We start from the raw sequence: 14971 nt of genomic DNA, 5'->3' as shown, positions 1-14971 counted from the left end.
TATGATGTGTCCTACCCAGAGCACACAGTGACATGTGTTCTTGCTCTCTAGGGAACCTAGCATTGAAGAATGTGTCACTACAGATACATCACCAGGAGACATCAGCTCCAGGAAGTTGTTCATCTGCAGCAATACCTTGTGATCAAGTCACAAAGATCACTGCTCCTTCAGGGACTGGATCTTAGAGACAACACATTTTTTTTTAATTTTCTTTCATCAAAACAAGATGGGCAGACATAACAGGGAAAATGAAATGGACACAAAAAAGAAAGTAGCTGCATACAGATGATAAACACTCCAAAATGTTCTAGAAACCACAAGCCAATGAGAGGTGAGATGGGAGAGACTTTCTTACACTGCTGACTACATCAGCCCTGTCTGTGGCTGACCCACACCCGGTGGGGGTGGGGATGGGAAAGTCTCTGCAAGGCCCCACATCTGGACAGAGTGGGAGCGAGCTGCCCAGCTTTGGTTCTCTTGCCAGCAGTGCCTCTGTGTGAGTCACTATACTAAGCTGGATCCTCACACTCACTACGGGAGCGAGGCCAATATTCCCACCATTTAGCTAGAACCTGTTTTTCACAAAAGGGCTAGGTCCTGGGCAAAGTGGGGATGGGAAGGATGGAATCAAAAGGCCAATTGTTTTGGGTATGAGGAGTATCATTAGCTGAAAACAATTCCCATGCTGCAAGTAGAACCGACCGTCTGTGGTTTGTTACTTATTTTAGTCTCAAACCAGCTTGGGGACTGTTCAACATACTCCATTCCTCGTTGGCCTTGTGTGCTCAGGAAATGCAAATGACTTCAATGATCACTCTGAATCAAACATAATCACCAAAGAACATCTGTCTGGAAAACAAATATACACGTGTTCTGATGAATGTGAACGTTGGAGTATTTTTATATTGAGATATTCCCTTCTCTTTTCGCTGGACCAAGAGCCAACTGCATTTTAAAAGGTTCTGATGCATAAACCAATGCCTAAGTGTTACTCTCAACAGTCAAAAGTAGAAACAACCCAAGGGTCCATCAATGGACAAACAGATAAACAGAATGTGGTATGCACACACAATGGAACAGTCATCGACCTTCAGAAGGAAGGAAGGTCCGACAATGTGGATGAACCTTGAAGACACTATGGAGGACAAGTTCATATTGTAGGAGGAAGCTAAAGCAGTCAGATTCACAGACTGTGAGCAGATTGGTGGCTCCCAAGGACTGGAAGTCACTGCTTTGTGGGTACACACTTTCAGTTTGGCAAGATGGGGAAGTTATGAAGACGGGTTGCCCAACAATATAAGTGCACGCGACATCACTGTACTGTATACCTACAAAGGGGAAGGTGGTGAATTTTGTGTTATGTGTATTTTAACATAATTAAAAACTTTTAATGATCTACTTAAAAGGAGAGAGGGTGACAGAAGGGGGGAGACAAGGAGCAAATGGATCAGTGAGAACTGCTGAGAGATACTGAGTCCCTGTCTGGTGGCTGTGGTCTGCCCTGACTCCTACCGCCAAGGCTGCCCTCGTCTCCTGGCTGTGTCCAGCTATCTGCTGACTCTAAGGGAGGAAAAGGGCATCAGTGACGCTATTCGCTTCCACTCTTATCTCAGACTTCACTCTATGAACCCCAGCCCTTTCTGCCTTGGAACCTGGGGTCATTGATCCCAGGGCTGGAAGGAAACCAGAAGTCTCGCTTCCTCAGGGCAATGCGGCAAGTCCCTGAGAGACACTGTGGGTGGAAGGAAGGCCTCCCCCGGCAGTGCTTCCTGTCCCTGGATCTTACCTTAGGCTTGCGTTTGCTGTCGTCCATGATCATTTTCCAGTCCGAGCCATTGTTGCTGTAGCCGATCTTGAACTTCCTCATGGACACCTTGCTCTCCCGATGCTTTCCCCCCTGAATGATGATGCCCCTCACAATCTTCTCTTCCCCCAGGTCCACTTGGAGCCACTCATTGATGTACGGGTGCGAGGCAGGGGGCAGCACCCAGCCCGAGCGACTGGTCACCAGGCGAATATTTTCCGGCATCCAGTTCCTGTCTCCTCGGTTTGATGCAGTAATCTGGGCATCAGAAATCAGTCCAGACACCATGCCCAACATCCCAGAGCAAGGATAGTCTAGGGTGGGATGACATATAGAAGGGAAAATGATTTTCTGAAAGTCTCGATGCTTAGAAAGAACATATGTTTAAATCTCTGATCATTTGACATTAAACTCCCCTCCTTATGCCACATTCCAATAAAGAAAATCTTCAATAAAAAAATACTTCTCTCCTTTTTGAGTTTTTCCAAGACAATTAACAACATCATAGATCTTTTTGTGTCTTCTATAGTGGCCCAAGTGGCTTCTGAGGACAAGGAAGAGTGCCAACCATTGATTGATTGGTGACTTAAAAATAAAATATTCAACACTTCAGTTATTCTCCTTTCAAAATTGTACAGCCCAAACAAGGACCTGCACAGGAATAATAACCATTTTTCTTCCCTTTGAAACAACTCAATTCTGCATAATATAACCAGAAGTTAGCCTAAAAATAGAACCATCTTCAAAGGCATGGACCTAATATAATAACTAAACTGACCATGTTGTTAGCTGAACCCTAAGGATTAATTACTGAGCTACTTTACACACAAAGTGATATACCATACAGAGCAGGGCATTTCCTTGAGTCATACCTGCCACATCTGTGCACACAGTATTCACTCATGTCCTTTCAACCAAGCATGCCATGCCTTCTGCAGCACGCCCTCACAAGGCCACCCTCACTTACCCTTTAGAATAGGGCAACTGCAATGAAGAACTTCTTCACTGGTGCTGGGGGAATCTCTCACCGAACCCTTCACCTTGCCCTTCCCACAATCTGAACTACTTAACCTCTTTACGCACTTTCACGTGCCACAGCATTCAGCCTTATCCCTCCAGCTGCGAGTAGCTCCCATATCTGGAGGTCCTCTTCTGTATAGATGGCCACATTCGGTTCCTTGGAAGACTGTGATTGGCTTCACCAAAGGTTTAAGTCCTCTCAGGGCGGGAGCCATGACATATTTTAAAAATTTCTATGACTCCTAGTGCCTTACTTTATCAATAGTACTTGCCCAACAAATAGTCATGGAATGAATCAACTTATTAACACATTAAAGGGCAGCTGTCCATTTTCCAAGCACACGGGGAAATGTCCATTTCCCTGCCAGGGCAGGGCTCTTGAAACTAACAATATGTTCAGTGGGGATTAAGAAAAGATCTACAAAAACTATTCCACTTGGGAGATGATGGAAGTATAGTGTTAAAAATAGAAATCACATTTTTTTTGGTCAGTGTGGTCACACCTGCTGGATTCAAAACCAGTTTTTATAAAGAAAATGTGTAGCTGGTAATGAGGACCAGATGTAGTTGTTTGGAGAAAACCACAATTAGCTTTAATATTGTAAGGAGAGCAGAACCATTACCAGATTAAGTCCTTTCTCTAACACAGAGCTGGCAAGGGCACAGTTTACGGTCCACCAGCCTCGTCATACCCAACCCCCATTCAGCCAACATGTCCCAGGAGCACAGTCAGACTGCCATTCCTTCTGTCTGTCTGACTCATCCATTAAGAACAGTGGAGAACAATAAAGTGGAACCTTGATTTACCTTTTGACTGAAAACTAGAGGATTCTTTCAGCATTGATTAGGAGAAAAAATAGTGTGTCCATAAAGTCATGGTGCACTTTTGACCAGTCACAGGAAAGCAACAAAAGATGATAGAAATGTGAAATCTGCACCAAATAAAAGGAAAATTCTCCCAGTTTCATACCTATTCAGTGCAGTTCGATGTGGGCTAACACACAGATTTTTTAGGGCTCCTTAGGTAGCTATCCCGTACAGCCTCTACAGACTAGTCACTGACTGATGGCCTACCAGAACAGGGTTTCTCCACCATACTGCTGGTTTCCTTCAACTGTTTATCTCACCGAGTATTGTTATTCCTATGTGGTGGCACTTTGTTATAAACACGCCGATATTCACATTGCACTTTGGTCACGGATTCGAATTTAGCGAACCACAGAACACACTGAACTTTCCTCTGTACCATTCACATCTCGACTGGCATGGCCATGGGCTGCTCTGCTGTATACACAGTGTAATGTTATCATCTGCTCATGAGCACATGCTGCCACATCATCTACAGCAGGGGTCCCCAAACTTTTTACATAGGGGGCCAGTTCACTGTCTCAGACCGTTGGAGGGCCGGACTATAAAAAAAACTATGAACAAATTCCTATGCACACTGCACATATCTTATTTTAAAGTAAAAAAACAAAACAGGAACAAATACAATATTTAAAATAAAGAACAAGTAAATTTAAACCAACAAACTGACCAGTATTTCAATGGGAACTATGCTCCTCTCACTGACCACCAATGAAAGAGGTGCCCCTTCCGGAAGTGCGGTGGGGGCCAGATAAATGGCCTCAGGGGGCCGCATGCGGCCCACGGGCTGTAGTTTGAGGACCCTTGATCTACAGAAACTGGGAGGGTTTTCCTTTTATTTGGTGCAGATTTCACATTTCTATCGTCTTTTGTTGCTTTCCTGTGACCGGTCAAAAGTACACCATGACTTTACAGACACACGGTGTGTGTGTGTGTGTGTGTGTGTGAATATACACTAACAATTATATATATATATACACTAACAATTCAAGGTTTGAATGAAGTGCTATGATCTAACTACATTCTCTGTAGTAGTGGCTGGCACGTGTACACTTTAGCCTGGCTACATGTCAACTCCTTTGGAAACAGTATTGCCAGATGTAGCAAACAAGCAACCAGCCAGAAACAACAAAACAACAAGAAGGACGCCAAACTAAATAAGAATTTCGGACAAACAAGGGAAACTTCTCAGTACAAGTATGTCCTAAACATTGCATGGGGCATACTATATATATAAAAAAAAGTATCTGTTATCTGCTTAAGATTTAATTGGACAATTTATATTTGAACCCAGTAACTCTGTTTGCAAAGCTTAAAACCAATCCTAGATGGAAAGGAGAAATGAGTTTTGTGTGTTGAGGTGGCTGTCTTCCCTGATATTATTTTACCATAAAAATCTCTGTACTTTCACAGCAAAACTGAGATGTACAGCTTAACCAATTTTCAAACAATGAGAAGGTATAATGGCAATGATACAAGAACCCAGATGGGCATAATTTAGTCTTCCCTCAATGACAGAGAAGGCATCTTTGGATGCCTGAGATCATCGCTGAGAACTTGTGATTAACACAGGAACACACTAACGTGTGCGGAAGCACTAATTAATCCACATCTGCTTAACAAATATAAGTTAACAGGGTTAACTGAGTGTTCTCATACATTACACTCAGTAACTTTTCAAGATTAATTTTACCAATTTCCACCTTTGCCAGAATGATGAAACCTGCCTCGTCAATCACTTATAAAGTAGAATGGTTTGCCACCATCCTGTTTATACTTCTATGTGGTGACACATCATTGTAAGCTCTGGATTTTGCAGGATTATAGATTTTTTAAAAAGTATTTTCAGAATACAAAAATTAGGTTAAAACTTGGAGCTCTGGAGACTTTGGAAGTCAAGTGATATATTCACACTGTAACTTTTAATTCCAAAGATTTTACTTATCTAGCTTGAGTTGGGACCTGCTTCTCCAACAGGAGGGGGTCAGATTTTGATATCAATCCCTTGTTTCTGAGAAAGCACTGATGAAACTGCAGTTCATTCGTTCATTCACTCATCCATTCAAAAATCAGCATGAAGAGCACTTATGTCCCAGGCATAGCAGACACAGTAGGAAATCAGTCCAGCAGGGACCTGGCTCTTCCTTCATCAGTCCCCACTCTGAGGGGACCATGACCTCTAAAAGAAAACTATCTGCTTCTGGTACCAGGGGGGAAACACTGATATTGTCTTACTGCAGATTCTGCTTGCTGGGGCTTCTTATAGGCTCAGGTTGTTGAGTACTGTGGACTGTTTAATCTACCATGTACCATTTAGGAACCACTAAACCAGGTGTGTTCCATGTATTCTTCACAGAAATCCTATTGTAGCTGAATGAAGGTTCATCTTACTGACCAGGAACTGAAGACCAGAGAGACTAGTTGTCCTGCCTATATCCACTGAGCAGAGTGCCCAGAGCCCAGCCTTCTGTTCGTGGGACCATCCTTATAGCATGCTAGCCTCCCCCAAAACCTACTTCAATCAGTTATTTGAAGATTGTAGTTGTCTCACTAGAGATAAAATATCTAAAATAAAGTAGGGTCGTGACTAAGCCCTATGAGCCTAAAAGCAGTACCTTATTTGAAATAAAGAAAACCTAAAAAACAATAGGCTACATACAATAGTTGTAAAAAAAAAATACATGTAAAAATATCAACATATGCTATTTTAGACATTTATGTTTAAATAACTAGGTCATTTAATCATTTTTTAAAAATACAACAAATAATCTGCCTTCTTTTTTAATTTATTATTATTATTTTTTTTTATTAAGTGAGACTGGAGAAAATAGAGAGACAGACTCCCACATGAGTCCTGACTGGGATCCACCTAGCAGTACCCTAATGGGGCGATGCTGTAGCCATCTGGGACCATTGTTCTGTTGCTTGACAATGGAGCTATTTAAGCACCTGAAGCAAGACCATGGAGCCATCCTCAGTTCCTGGGGCCAACTTGCTCAAACCTATTGAGCCATGACTGTGGGAAGGGAAGAGAAAGAGAGAGAGAGAGAGAAAAAAGGGGAGGAGGAGGGATGAAAAAGCAGAGAGTCACTTCTCCTGTGTGTCCTGACCAGGAATTGAACCCAGGACTTCACTAAGCCAGGGCCTAGTTGCCTTTTTTACATATGAAGACTCACATTGTTCAAATTAACTCTCAGGAAAATCCTTGTGAAAATTAAAATAGAACACTCATGTTTAAATAGATATTCTATTTAACTAAAATGAGAGCCTGGATATTGAGAGTTTAGACTAACACATTAGGAGTCTATAAAGTTTACCTCATTTTCTTTCTATTTCTTATTTTTGTGCAATGACATGAGATTAGGTTGAAGTAATAAGCCAGAAATTTCCACCGTGACTTCAAATGGCCTTGCTTCTAGAAATTTATAACACCTTCTAAATTTGTAATGCTCTGAAAATGACCTAGAACTTTCTTTGACGTAACTTCTGATAAAAAATAAAGTCAAGGTTAGATCTTACTTTTCAATGTCCTTTCCTCCTCCAAACCCCTCCCACCCAATTCCTGCCTCCAAAGCCTTGAACTTCCTAAGTCCTTAGGTTCTAAAACAGTAAACCTGTCTGTTTCTGGGATGGAAATAAACAAAATTTTGCTAAAAAAAAAAAAATCTGATGTCAGTTTTTACTTTCTAAAATGGACTCTATTGTAAATAGTGTAGTTTTATTTTTTTCCCCTTAGTTCACTCTTTTCCAAATTGCTTATAATTACATGGAAAATTGCCCAAGTGATTATTTTTTTTTGCCTTTAAAAGTCAATATTTAACTTATCTAAAAATAATCATACTAAAGAGGATAAATATAATAACAATAGAGTTGACCTTCATGTAATGAGAAATTAAATATCCTAATATGTGTACTAATACAGTAGTCAAAGATAGCTCATAGATTTCAAAAGTTGTTCTCTTTTAATTACTTTTTGGTGAGTCTTCTTTTTTTATTTATTCAGTGAAAGGCGGGGAGGCAGAGATACAGACTTCCACATGCACCCCAACCAGGATCCACCCAGCAAGCCTACTTGGGGGTGATTCTCTGCACATCTGGAGCCATTGCTCTGTTGCTCAGCAACAGAGCTTTTTTTAGTGCCTGAGGTGGAGGCCATGGAGCCATCCTTAGTGTCCAGAGTCAACTCACTCCAGTCGAGCCATGGCCGCAGAAGGGGAAGAGAGAGAGAGAGAAAGAGAGAGAAGCGAGAGGTGGAGGGGTGCAGAAGCAGATGGGAACTTCTTCTGTGTGCCCTGACTGGGAATTGAAACAGGATGTCCACACACTGGGACGGTGCTCTACCACTGAGCCAACCAGCCAGGGGAATTGATGAATCTTTTAAACTTATTTTATGGGTTACATTGTACTGCTCTCTTTTAAATGAAAACATTGCAATGCATTTATTTAAATGAAAGGGGATTCTAACATGACTGCTATTTGCTTCAGAGTACAAAGTGGACAAGTGATAACAGTATTGGTCACCACAGAAATGCAGTGACAATGACAGGAAGGACCATTCTTATTCTTCTAGCTCTGTCCTCACCTGACACTTTTTAAAGCTACTTAGTTCCTCCCTACTGCACCTTCTTCATCTCTCAAACAAGTACCACCATCCTATCTAGAGCAAATTTAACAGAGACGTTTAGGTCTTAAGTCAGAAGAAACAAGCTCAAGAAACTAGAAACATTGCTGAGCTGATTTCTAATATTCATGCCACAAAAAGATAGCAAGATAGCATCTAAGAGGAACTTGTCAGGGGAGTTAGTGAGTGAAAGGAGAAATTCTCAACAGGCAAATTCTGTAGCTGCAGTTCCCAAGGCCACTTCCAGACTTCAGTGTTAAAATGATGAAGCAGGTGGAGAACATTCCATGCAATTGTTATTGACAATATATCTACTCACCAGTAAATCATCAGTGTGCTCAGCACCCAGGGACAGGGCTAAAAGGCATGCCACTTGCCTTCCTGGAGCTTATGGTCTCGTGACAAGACATCAGTGCACAAATACCTACTGCTTGTTGGCCTGTGCCGGGTGCTTTACACCCGTGAGCTGATGATCCCCACAGCCCTGCACAGTGTTCATGACTATGTCTGTTCTCCAGGTGAGATGATGAAGGCTTTGAAAGGCAGTACATTGCCCAAAGACTTAAGCCAAGTGTGTTCAACAAGTAGAATTTAAATTCAGATTTGTTTAAACCCAAAGCCTATGCTCTTCACTGAAATGGAAATGACCACGTAGATACAAAAGGACTCTCCCTATAATTAGAAGTTTATATTAATCAAAACTGGGCAGTCTTCCCGTGGTAGCTCACCTGTTATCTTGCAGCCATATACCTCAAACCTCAGTGAGATGCCGTTTTCCCAAGTCAGGGGTTTGATGCGGACAAATCGAGTGATCAGCAGTTTGGGGAAAACTCCGAGCACAACATCTGTGGGGTTGGTGTTTCCTTGGAAGATCTATATGTGGAAAGAAAGGGCCCTTTAATAACAGACTTTGTGGATTGAAAATAAACTCAGAAGTATGTTTCCACAAATGCCTATGAAAACTGTTTACAATTTCAGCATTGTCTTTCCAGGTTGAGGTGGCATTAATAGTTACCGTTATTTTCCCAAGTGAGGGCAGTCAGAAAGAATCATGACAAGTATAGGATGTTGTCTTAGCCACCCATTCACCTCTCAGAGTGGCTACAGCCTCCCAGAGCACTGTTACAAGGATAACATTTGTTACAGAATACATGCTATTATGTTAAAAAGTGAGCAATTAACTTGGTCACATGGAATGGACCTCCAAAACGCTAAAGAGACATTCCACGGGGATGCTCACTATTTTGCTTTCCCAGGAACCTCCAGAAGTTCTGCTGTTTGAGTTCAGTGCAGAGCCTGGCTTTTTGGGAAAATTCTAGATCCTGTTCCCAGCTACAGCACAAGGTTAAGTGGCTTTCTCTCTTTCAATTGCTTTTCTTGATGGAAGCTCTTTTCCCTGACATTAATTAATGACTTCAATCTTTTTCTTTTTTTTTTTTTTGGTTATTGGAAAAATTGTGTTTGAGTGGTCAAAAATCAAATCTTAGTTATCAATGATAGGTAATTAGGAACCAGCTTTTCCAGGGCTTCTGCTGCTAACTTTTAAAGGACTCATTTTATTCTCAGAAAGGTGAGGCAGGTCATTGCAGGTGTGACAAGGGACAGTCATGAACCAGGATTCCACAAGAATGGGGCGGGGCAAAAGCAGGTTCACAGCTGTGAGTATGCAAAACATGAATTTATTCTTGTGCTATCATTACTTATTAACTATTGCATTATTTTCCATAGACACAGCTGTAAACCTATTTTTGTCCCTCCTGGAATTTGCTGGGGCCATAGCCATGTTCCCTAGTGCAATGTGGGAGCAGTGGGGACTGTTGGCCACGGTGGAACGTTCTGACAGCAGACTTGCCTCAGGTAATACTGAAAGCCTCCACCTCCCTGGATTTTACTCTAGTCCTGGATTGGGGACGACCCATGTAAAAGTCAAATGTCTCGGCAATGGGCTGTTTGGTGGCGAGCAGTCTGCCTCTCATTGTGCAACTGGAGATTGCTGGGCTCATCCAAGGCTGGACCCGAGTGTCTCCAGGTTTTCTGTTCCCCTGGGAGAAAAGGCTTGTGAACACAAGCTGGTATTCTCACTCCATTTAGTGTTAAGTGGCCTGCATGATGGAAGGAGGTCAGATACTTCACAAAGCCGTCTGCTGACCTGCTCCTTATCCGGGGATGATTTGATATAATTTATCCTGGCCTGTGATGGACTTCAGATGTCTCTCCCACTTTAGCCTCCCTCTCCAGGAAACCATTTGTGTGGGAGCATTTTTGTGTGACAAAGAATAACGGGGAGCTGCCAGGAAGAGTCGAGCCCCGAACAAAGGTACCTGAGGGTCAACACATCCGCTGCAGGGGGAGCCACGCAGTCTGCTCAGTGCTGCATGTGCTGACGGTCAGCTCCCGTGGAGGACAGTTCATGTTTGCTGACAGCCACATAGCAACAGACAGGACTGCTGGGCTGGAACTGGTCTCAGCTGTGCCTGCTGAGGTCAGGCCAGCTCTCCCTGAGGACGGGAGGAAAGAGGGCAGAGGGCAGCGGCTGGAAGGCCCCAAGGGCCAGAGAAAGGCAGGTGGCCAACAGTAGCTAGCCTCCAGGTAGATGTTTGGGCTTCATGTGGGATCAGACGCCAGGTCTCTGAATGTGCTCAGACGCCAGGTCTCTGTCTTTGCCGAATCTCTCTATTCTTTCTGCCTCCCACTCTGAGAGTGCCTCTGCGTGCCGGGGTATGCTCCACGGGGTCACACAGGGCGCCCTGAGAACCCGGTTGTGCCTTCCAACACCCCTCTGGGCCATGTGGACAGCAGGTGGACAATGCTGCACACAAGGTCTTAGAGAAGCAGCACTCATATTTTTAAAGAAATGGCTTAAAGATCTGGGGTCAGTTCTTTCCCTTCTCCCTGGACTCTCTTGTTTGTGGTGTGTCCTTGGCATGAGCGCCTTTTTTTTTTAGTTTGTTTGTTCTGAAATGAAAGTATATCTTCAAAAAAACTACTCCAAAACAAGAATACGCCATGAAACTCGGTTAAAATTACTCGCTGAAGCACCATACATGTTGAGGGTGTTTCTTTCCTGGATGGAGGATTGGTTCCATGTCCTCGCAGGCTGGGCAGAGCCTCGAACCGGCCTGTCCACAGAACTTCCCTCCTGCGGAGCGCTGCCTGGCTCTATTCACTTCAGTATCACCTGCCCTGAGCAAGGGTGAGGACTATGCAGCTAATCCCAAGGAATTAATAATTTTCTCAGTTCACACCCAAGAGGCTTGTCTCAGTTCCAGAGCCAGGACAAAGTCAAGGCCACGAATGCTCGAGAGAAGGACAAGGACATGTTAACTGAACCTCTTCTCAAACCCAGGATTTCAAGTGACCTGCACCTTCCTGGTTATCCTTATCAATTCTCTACATTTCACTCAGCCTCTGGGACAAGCTTTGCATCTTGGGGAAACAGCAAGCATGAGCTCTCAGAAATGTTCTGATTCCTAATTCAGAGACAGCATAACTTGTGATAAATAGGTGGCTGAGAAGAGACACCTCCGTTTCAAATGACTGGGGCACTGCACCCGGAGACAGGGTATGGTCATGTGCCACCTTGATTAAAGCAGTGAGGAGGGGACATGCATGAGACCTCAGGGAACACGATGAGCTAGCTCCATTCTCTTTATCCTCACAGAAGCAACCAAACACTTTTAAATTAGTTTGTGAGCCACAGAGGGTAGATGAAAAGGACTTTTCTAAAGCCAGATTGTTACAGAGAGGAAGAAAACAGGAATCTATGAAAAGAAGGGAGATACTCAGGGAAAACAAAGCAGAACAAAACTCCTGAGATTCTAAGAATACAATGTTTATTCTGTGCATAGTTCTTGTCCCTAGGGAGGTAGAAGTGATTTAAAAAAATGTCTTTCTAAATTTAGTGATTTGAGAGAGAAGAAATAGAGAGAGAGATCAATTCGTTCCACTTAGTTGTGCATTTTTTGGTTGATTCTTGTATGTGCCCTGACCAGGGATTGAACCCATAACCTTGGCATATTGGGATGACAGTCTAACCTACTGAGCTACGAGGCCGGGACTAATGTGATTCTTAAGTCTGGCACTTAATTTGGCTGGTATTGACTTTTCTTAGACACATTCGTCTAATAATTTGCTTTTGGCTTCTGGATCTGGGAACATAAGAGCCCTTGGTTAGACTTAAACCTCTGATCTCAGTTTTCATTTTAAATCAATTTGAAAATAAACAAGGCCAGACAGAAAGCTTCCAAACAAACAAGTGAAATCGATCGACCATTTCAAAGATGGCACAGGCTGATGGGATGGCAGTCGAACTCACCATGGCCTTATTTCCTTCCTTTATGGGGATCCAGTCTTCCCCGTTGGAGCTAATGTCGATTCTGTATGTGCTGACATAGTATTTCTTCTTGGTTTCCTTTGAAATGGCTCCTTGTGTCCCGACAGCCGAGACGAAACGCAGAAGGCCCAAGTCCACCTGCAAGACAACCAACATACTTGTGGTCAGTAGCCCATCCCTGCATGCTGCCACCTGGAGCATCTTTCCCTGTGAGTGCCATGAGGTTGATCCACCGCCTGGAAACATACACCCGAATTCCTTCTGGCATCAACAACCCTGCACCCCATTCTGTTCTTCTAACAAAAGGCACAGGTAGGAGAAGACAGCAACTGACCCAAGTGGGCAGTTGCCGGGAAGCAACTTCCTCGTTGCTGTGACCAAGATTGCTTGACCCCTAGTGCAAAAGAGGAAATTGGGTTCAATGTTACCTTCTTGTATTTTCTAAGAGATTAAAAATATTTTTCCAAACAGCGCATCAATACATGCCATTTTTACAAACAAAAGATCAAGACAAACAAGGTGGACTCAGATGCTGGATGCTGGAGAGGCCTGGACCAGAACTGATGTCTAACATGGTCCTGATTCCCATAACTGTTTAGCATTCTGCCTCTGTCCAAAGAGAAGGCAGACGGAAGCAGTGCAGACGGAAGCAGTACAGACTCTGAGGGCACTGTGTGTGTTGAGGTTGGGGAGATGGGCCCTGGGTTTGTAATCCAGAATGGAGTAGAGGGGAGGGCTGCAACATAAGGGTTTTTGTTTCATAAATTTTTGAAATTCAGATAAACAACAAATAAAATTTAGTCTCCGTATGATGTCCCATGCAATATTTGGGACATCACTACACCTGCGTCATTGCTTACTTGAAATACACATTTAGCTGGGTATTCTGTTACTGGCGACCCTAAATCTAACGGTGAATAATGAGGCAACTTTTAGTTGCTGCAAAATCTCTCCAATTCCCTAATGTTGCAATCTGACAGTTAATGGGCACCCTGAGCATGGTGCATGCAATGGCTTCCGCCATTTCCAAATGCTCTTGGGACACTTAGTGTTTCACTCATGAGCACTGAGTCATGCCCAGTGCCATATGCACTTTTAAGCTGAAGGGCCTTTACAATCTTGATGTCCAAGGGAGCGTGAAGCAGAGCTATTTAAATAAATTCTTCCTGTTGAACTTACAAATGGCTCTTCAGTTTGGAAATGATTAAATTCCCAAGACTACGTAAAGTCAGCTTGGGCTGTTTTGAAATAATTCTAGAACTTTATCACTCTGACTGTTCTTGTCCTGCTTTTCAAATTTTGTTTTTTAGGATAAAATTTAGTAGGACAGACATTAACTGCTAATTAACTAGCAGCATCCTAAACACCAGAAACAGCTGACTTAAGGTCCTTGAGGTCTCAGACAGAAAGGCCCTGAACGCATATGCAGAAATCGCTCCTGAAAAAGAAAATGTCTTCTTTTCCTCAAAGAAACGCATTAGCGACTTCCCTGTGTACGTGCCTCATGTTTCCTGCGGTGCCACGAAGCTTTGCAGACACTTGACATTTCAGTTCATCTGTCCTTCTGACACCACTGCCCCTAGGTTGTGTATGGATGAATGACAACCTTACAGAATGATGAGCGCTGGGAATCAGTGCAATTACAATTGGAAAGGACCCAGACCCTGACATGACACAGCCCCCTTCCCCTCACCCCGACTCCCAGCACTGTGGGAACTCTTCCTGGCAGTGCTGGGGAGTTCCTCTACGTCCTTCTCCCTCAGCAGCTTCGGAGAACACCCTCACAAAGGCCCTCCCATAACTGAGGTTTTCAAGGAGACACAACAGATCCCTCTGAGGCACCAGAGCTCACACTGCCGGCATCAGGTCGGGAGACACAGAAGGACTCCATGCCTGCGTGTGTCTGGCACAAAGCCTCCCTGCTGATCGTGACACTGTCCTCTATTGGTCTGTTCAGTCTCACCCTCTGCATCTATCTCCCAGACCCGTTACAATATCTGTTATTCCTCACACAAGGGAAGCCTTTCCCACCGGCATGCCTTGATGTGTCAGGTTCTCTTGACTTAACCATTTCCTCTTTTTTTCCTGACAGCGAAGACCTTTCTTTTCTTTTTCTTTTCTTTCTGGTCTGGCAGGCGGAGGTAGTCACTCCTCACCCTAGACTGTTATGTGCATGGCTCATGTCTCTGCCACAGAGTCCATCCTGTTGTGTGTTCACTCTGTCTACACCCCGACGTTTATGATTTCTTTCAGGGACTATCTGTGTTTCTATATGGAAGAGTCACAGAAGTCTATTCAAAACTCATAAGGTGCAGAAAAGTTGGAG

The 14971-nt window shown here is 43.5% G+C and overlaps 1 protein-coding gene and 1 long non-coding RNA gene across 9 annotated transcripts in view; one reads left to right on the top strand and one right to left on the bottom strand.

Moving 5' to 3' along the window:
- LOC136306726 (uncharacterized) overlaps window positions 1-2038 on the top strand; it is a 146856-nt gene extending 144818 nt beyond the window's left edge. The window contains exon 3 of the long non-coding RNA XR_010725665.1: window positions 1937-2038. This is a non-coding gene — a long non-coding RNA (uncharacterized lncRNA). The remainder of the gene's footprint in view (window positions 1-1936) is intronic.
- Window positions 1-14971, bottom strand: part of NRP1 (neuropilin 1) — a 189255-nt gene that overhangs the window by 63193 nt on the left and 111091 nt on the right. For all 8 annotated transcript variants that reach the window (XM_066233209.1, XM_066233216.1, XM_066233212.1 and 5 more), the window contains 3 exons: window positions 12628-12783; window positions 9041-9185; window positions 1787-2118 (listed from right to left, as the gene is read on the bottom strand). In XM_066233209.1, the coding sequence (XP_066089306.1) occupies window positions 1787-2118; window positions 9041-9185; window positions 12628-12783 (633 nt within the window). The remainder of the gene's footprint in view (window positions 1-1786; window positions 2119-9040; window positions 9186-12627; window positions 12784-14971) is intronic.

The sequence above is a fragment of the Saccopteryx bilineata genome, chromosome 5, assembly GCF_036850765.1.
Source record: "Saccopteryx bilineata isolate mSacBil1 chromosome 5, mSacBil1_pri_phased_curated, whole genome shotgun sequence".
NCBI lineage: Eukaryota > Metazoa > Chordata > Mammalia > Chiroptera > Emballonuridae > Saccopteryx > Saccopteryx bilineata.
Note: the sequence above shows the minus strand (reverse complement) of the source record. Positions and strands in the feature narration are given on the sequence as shown.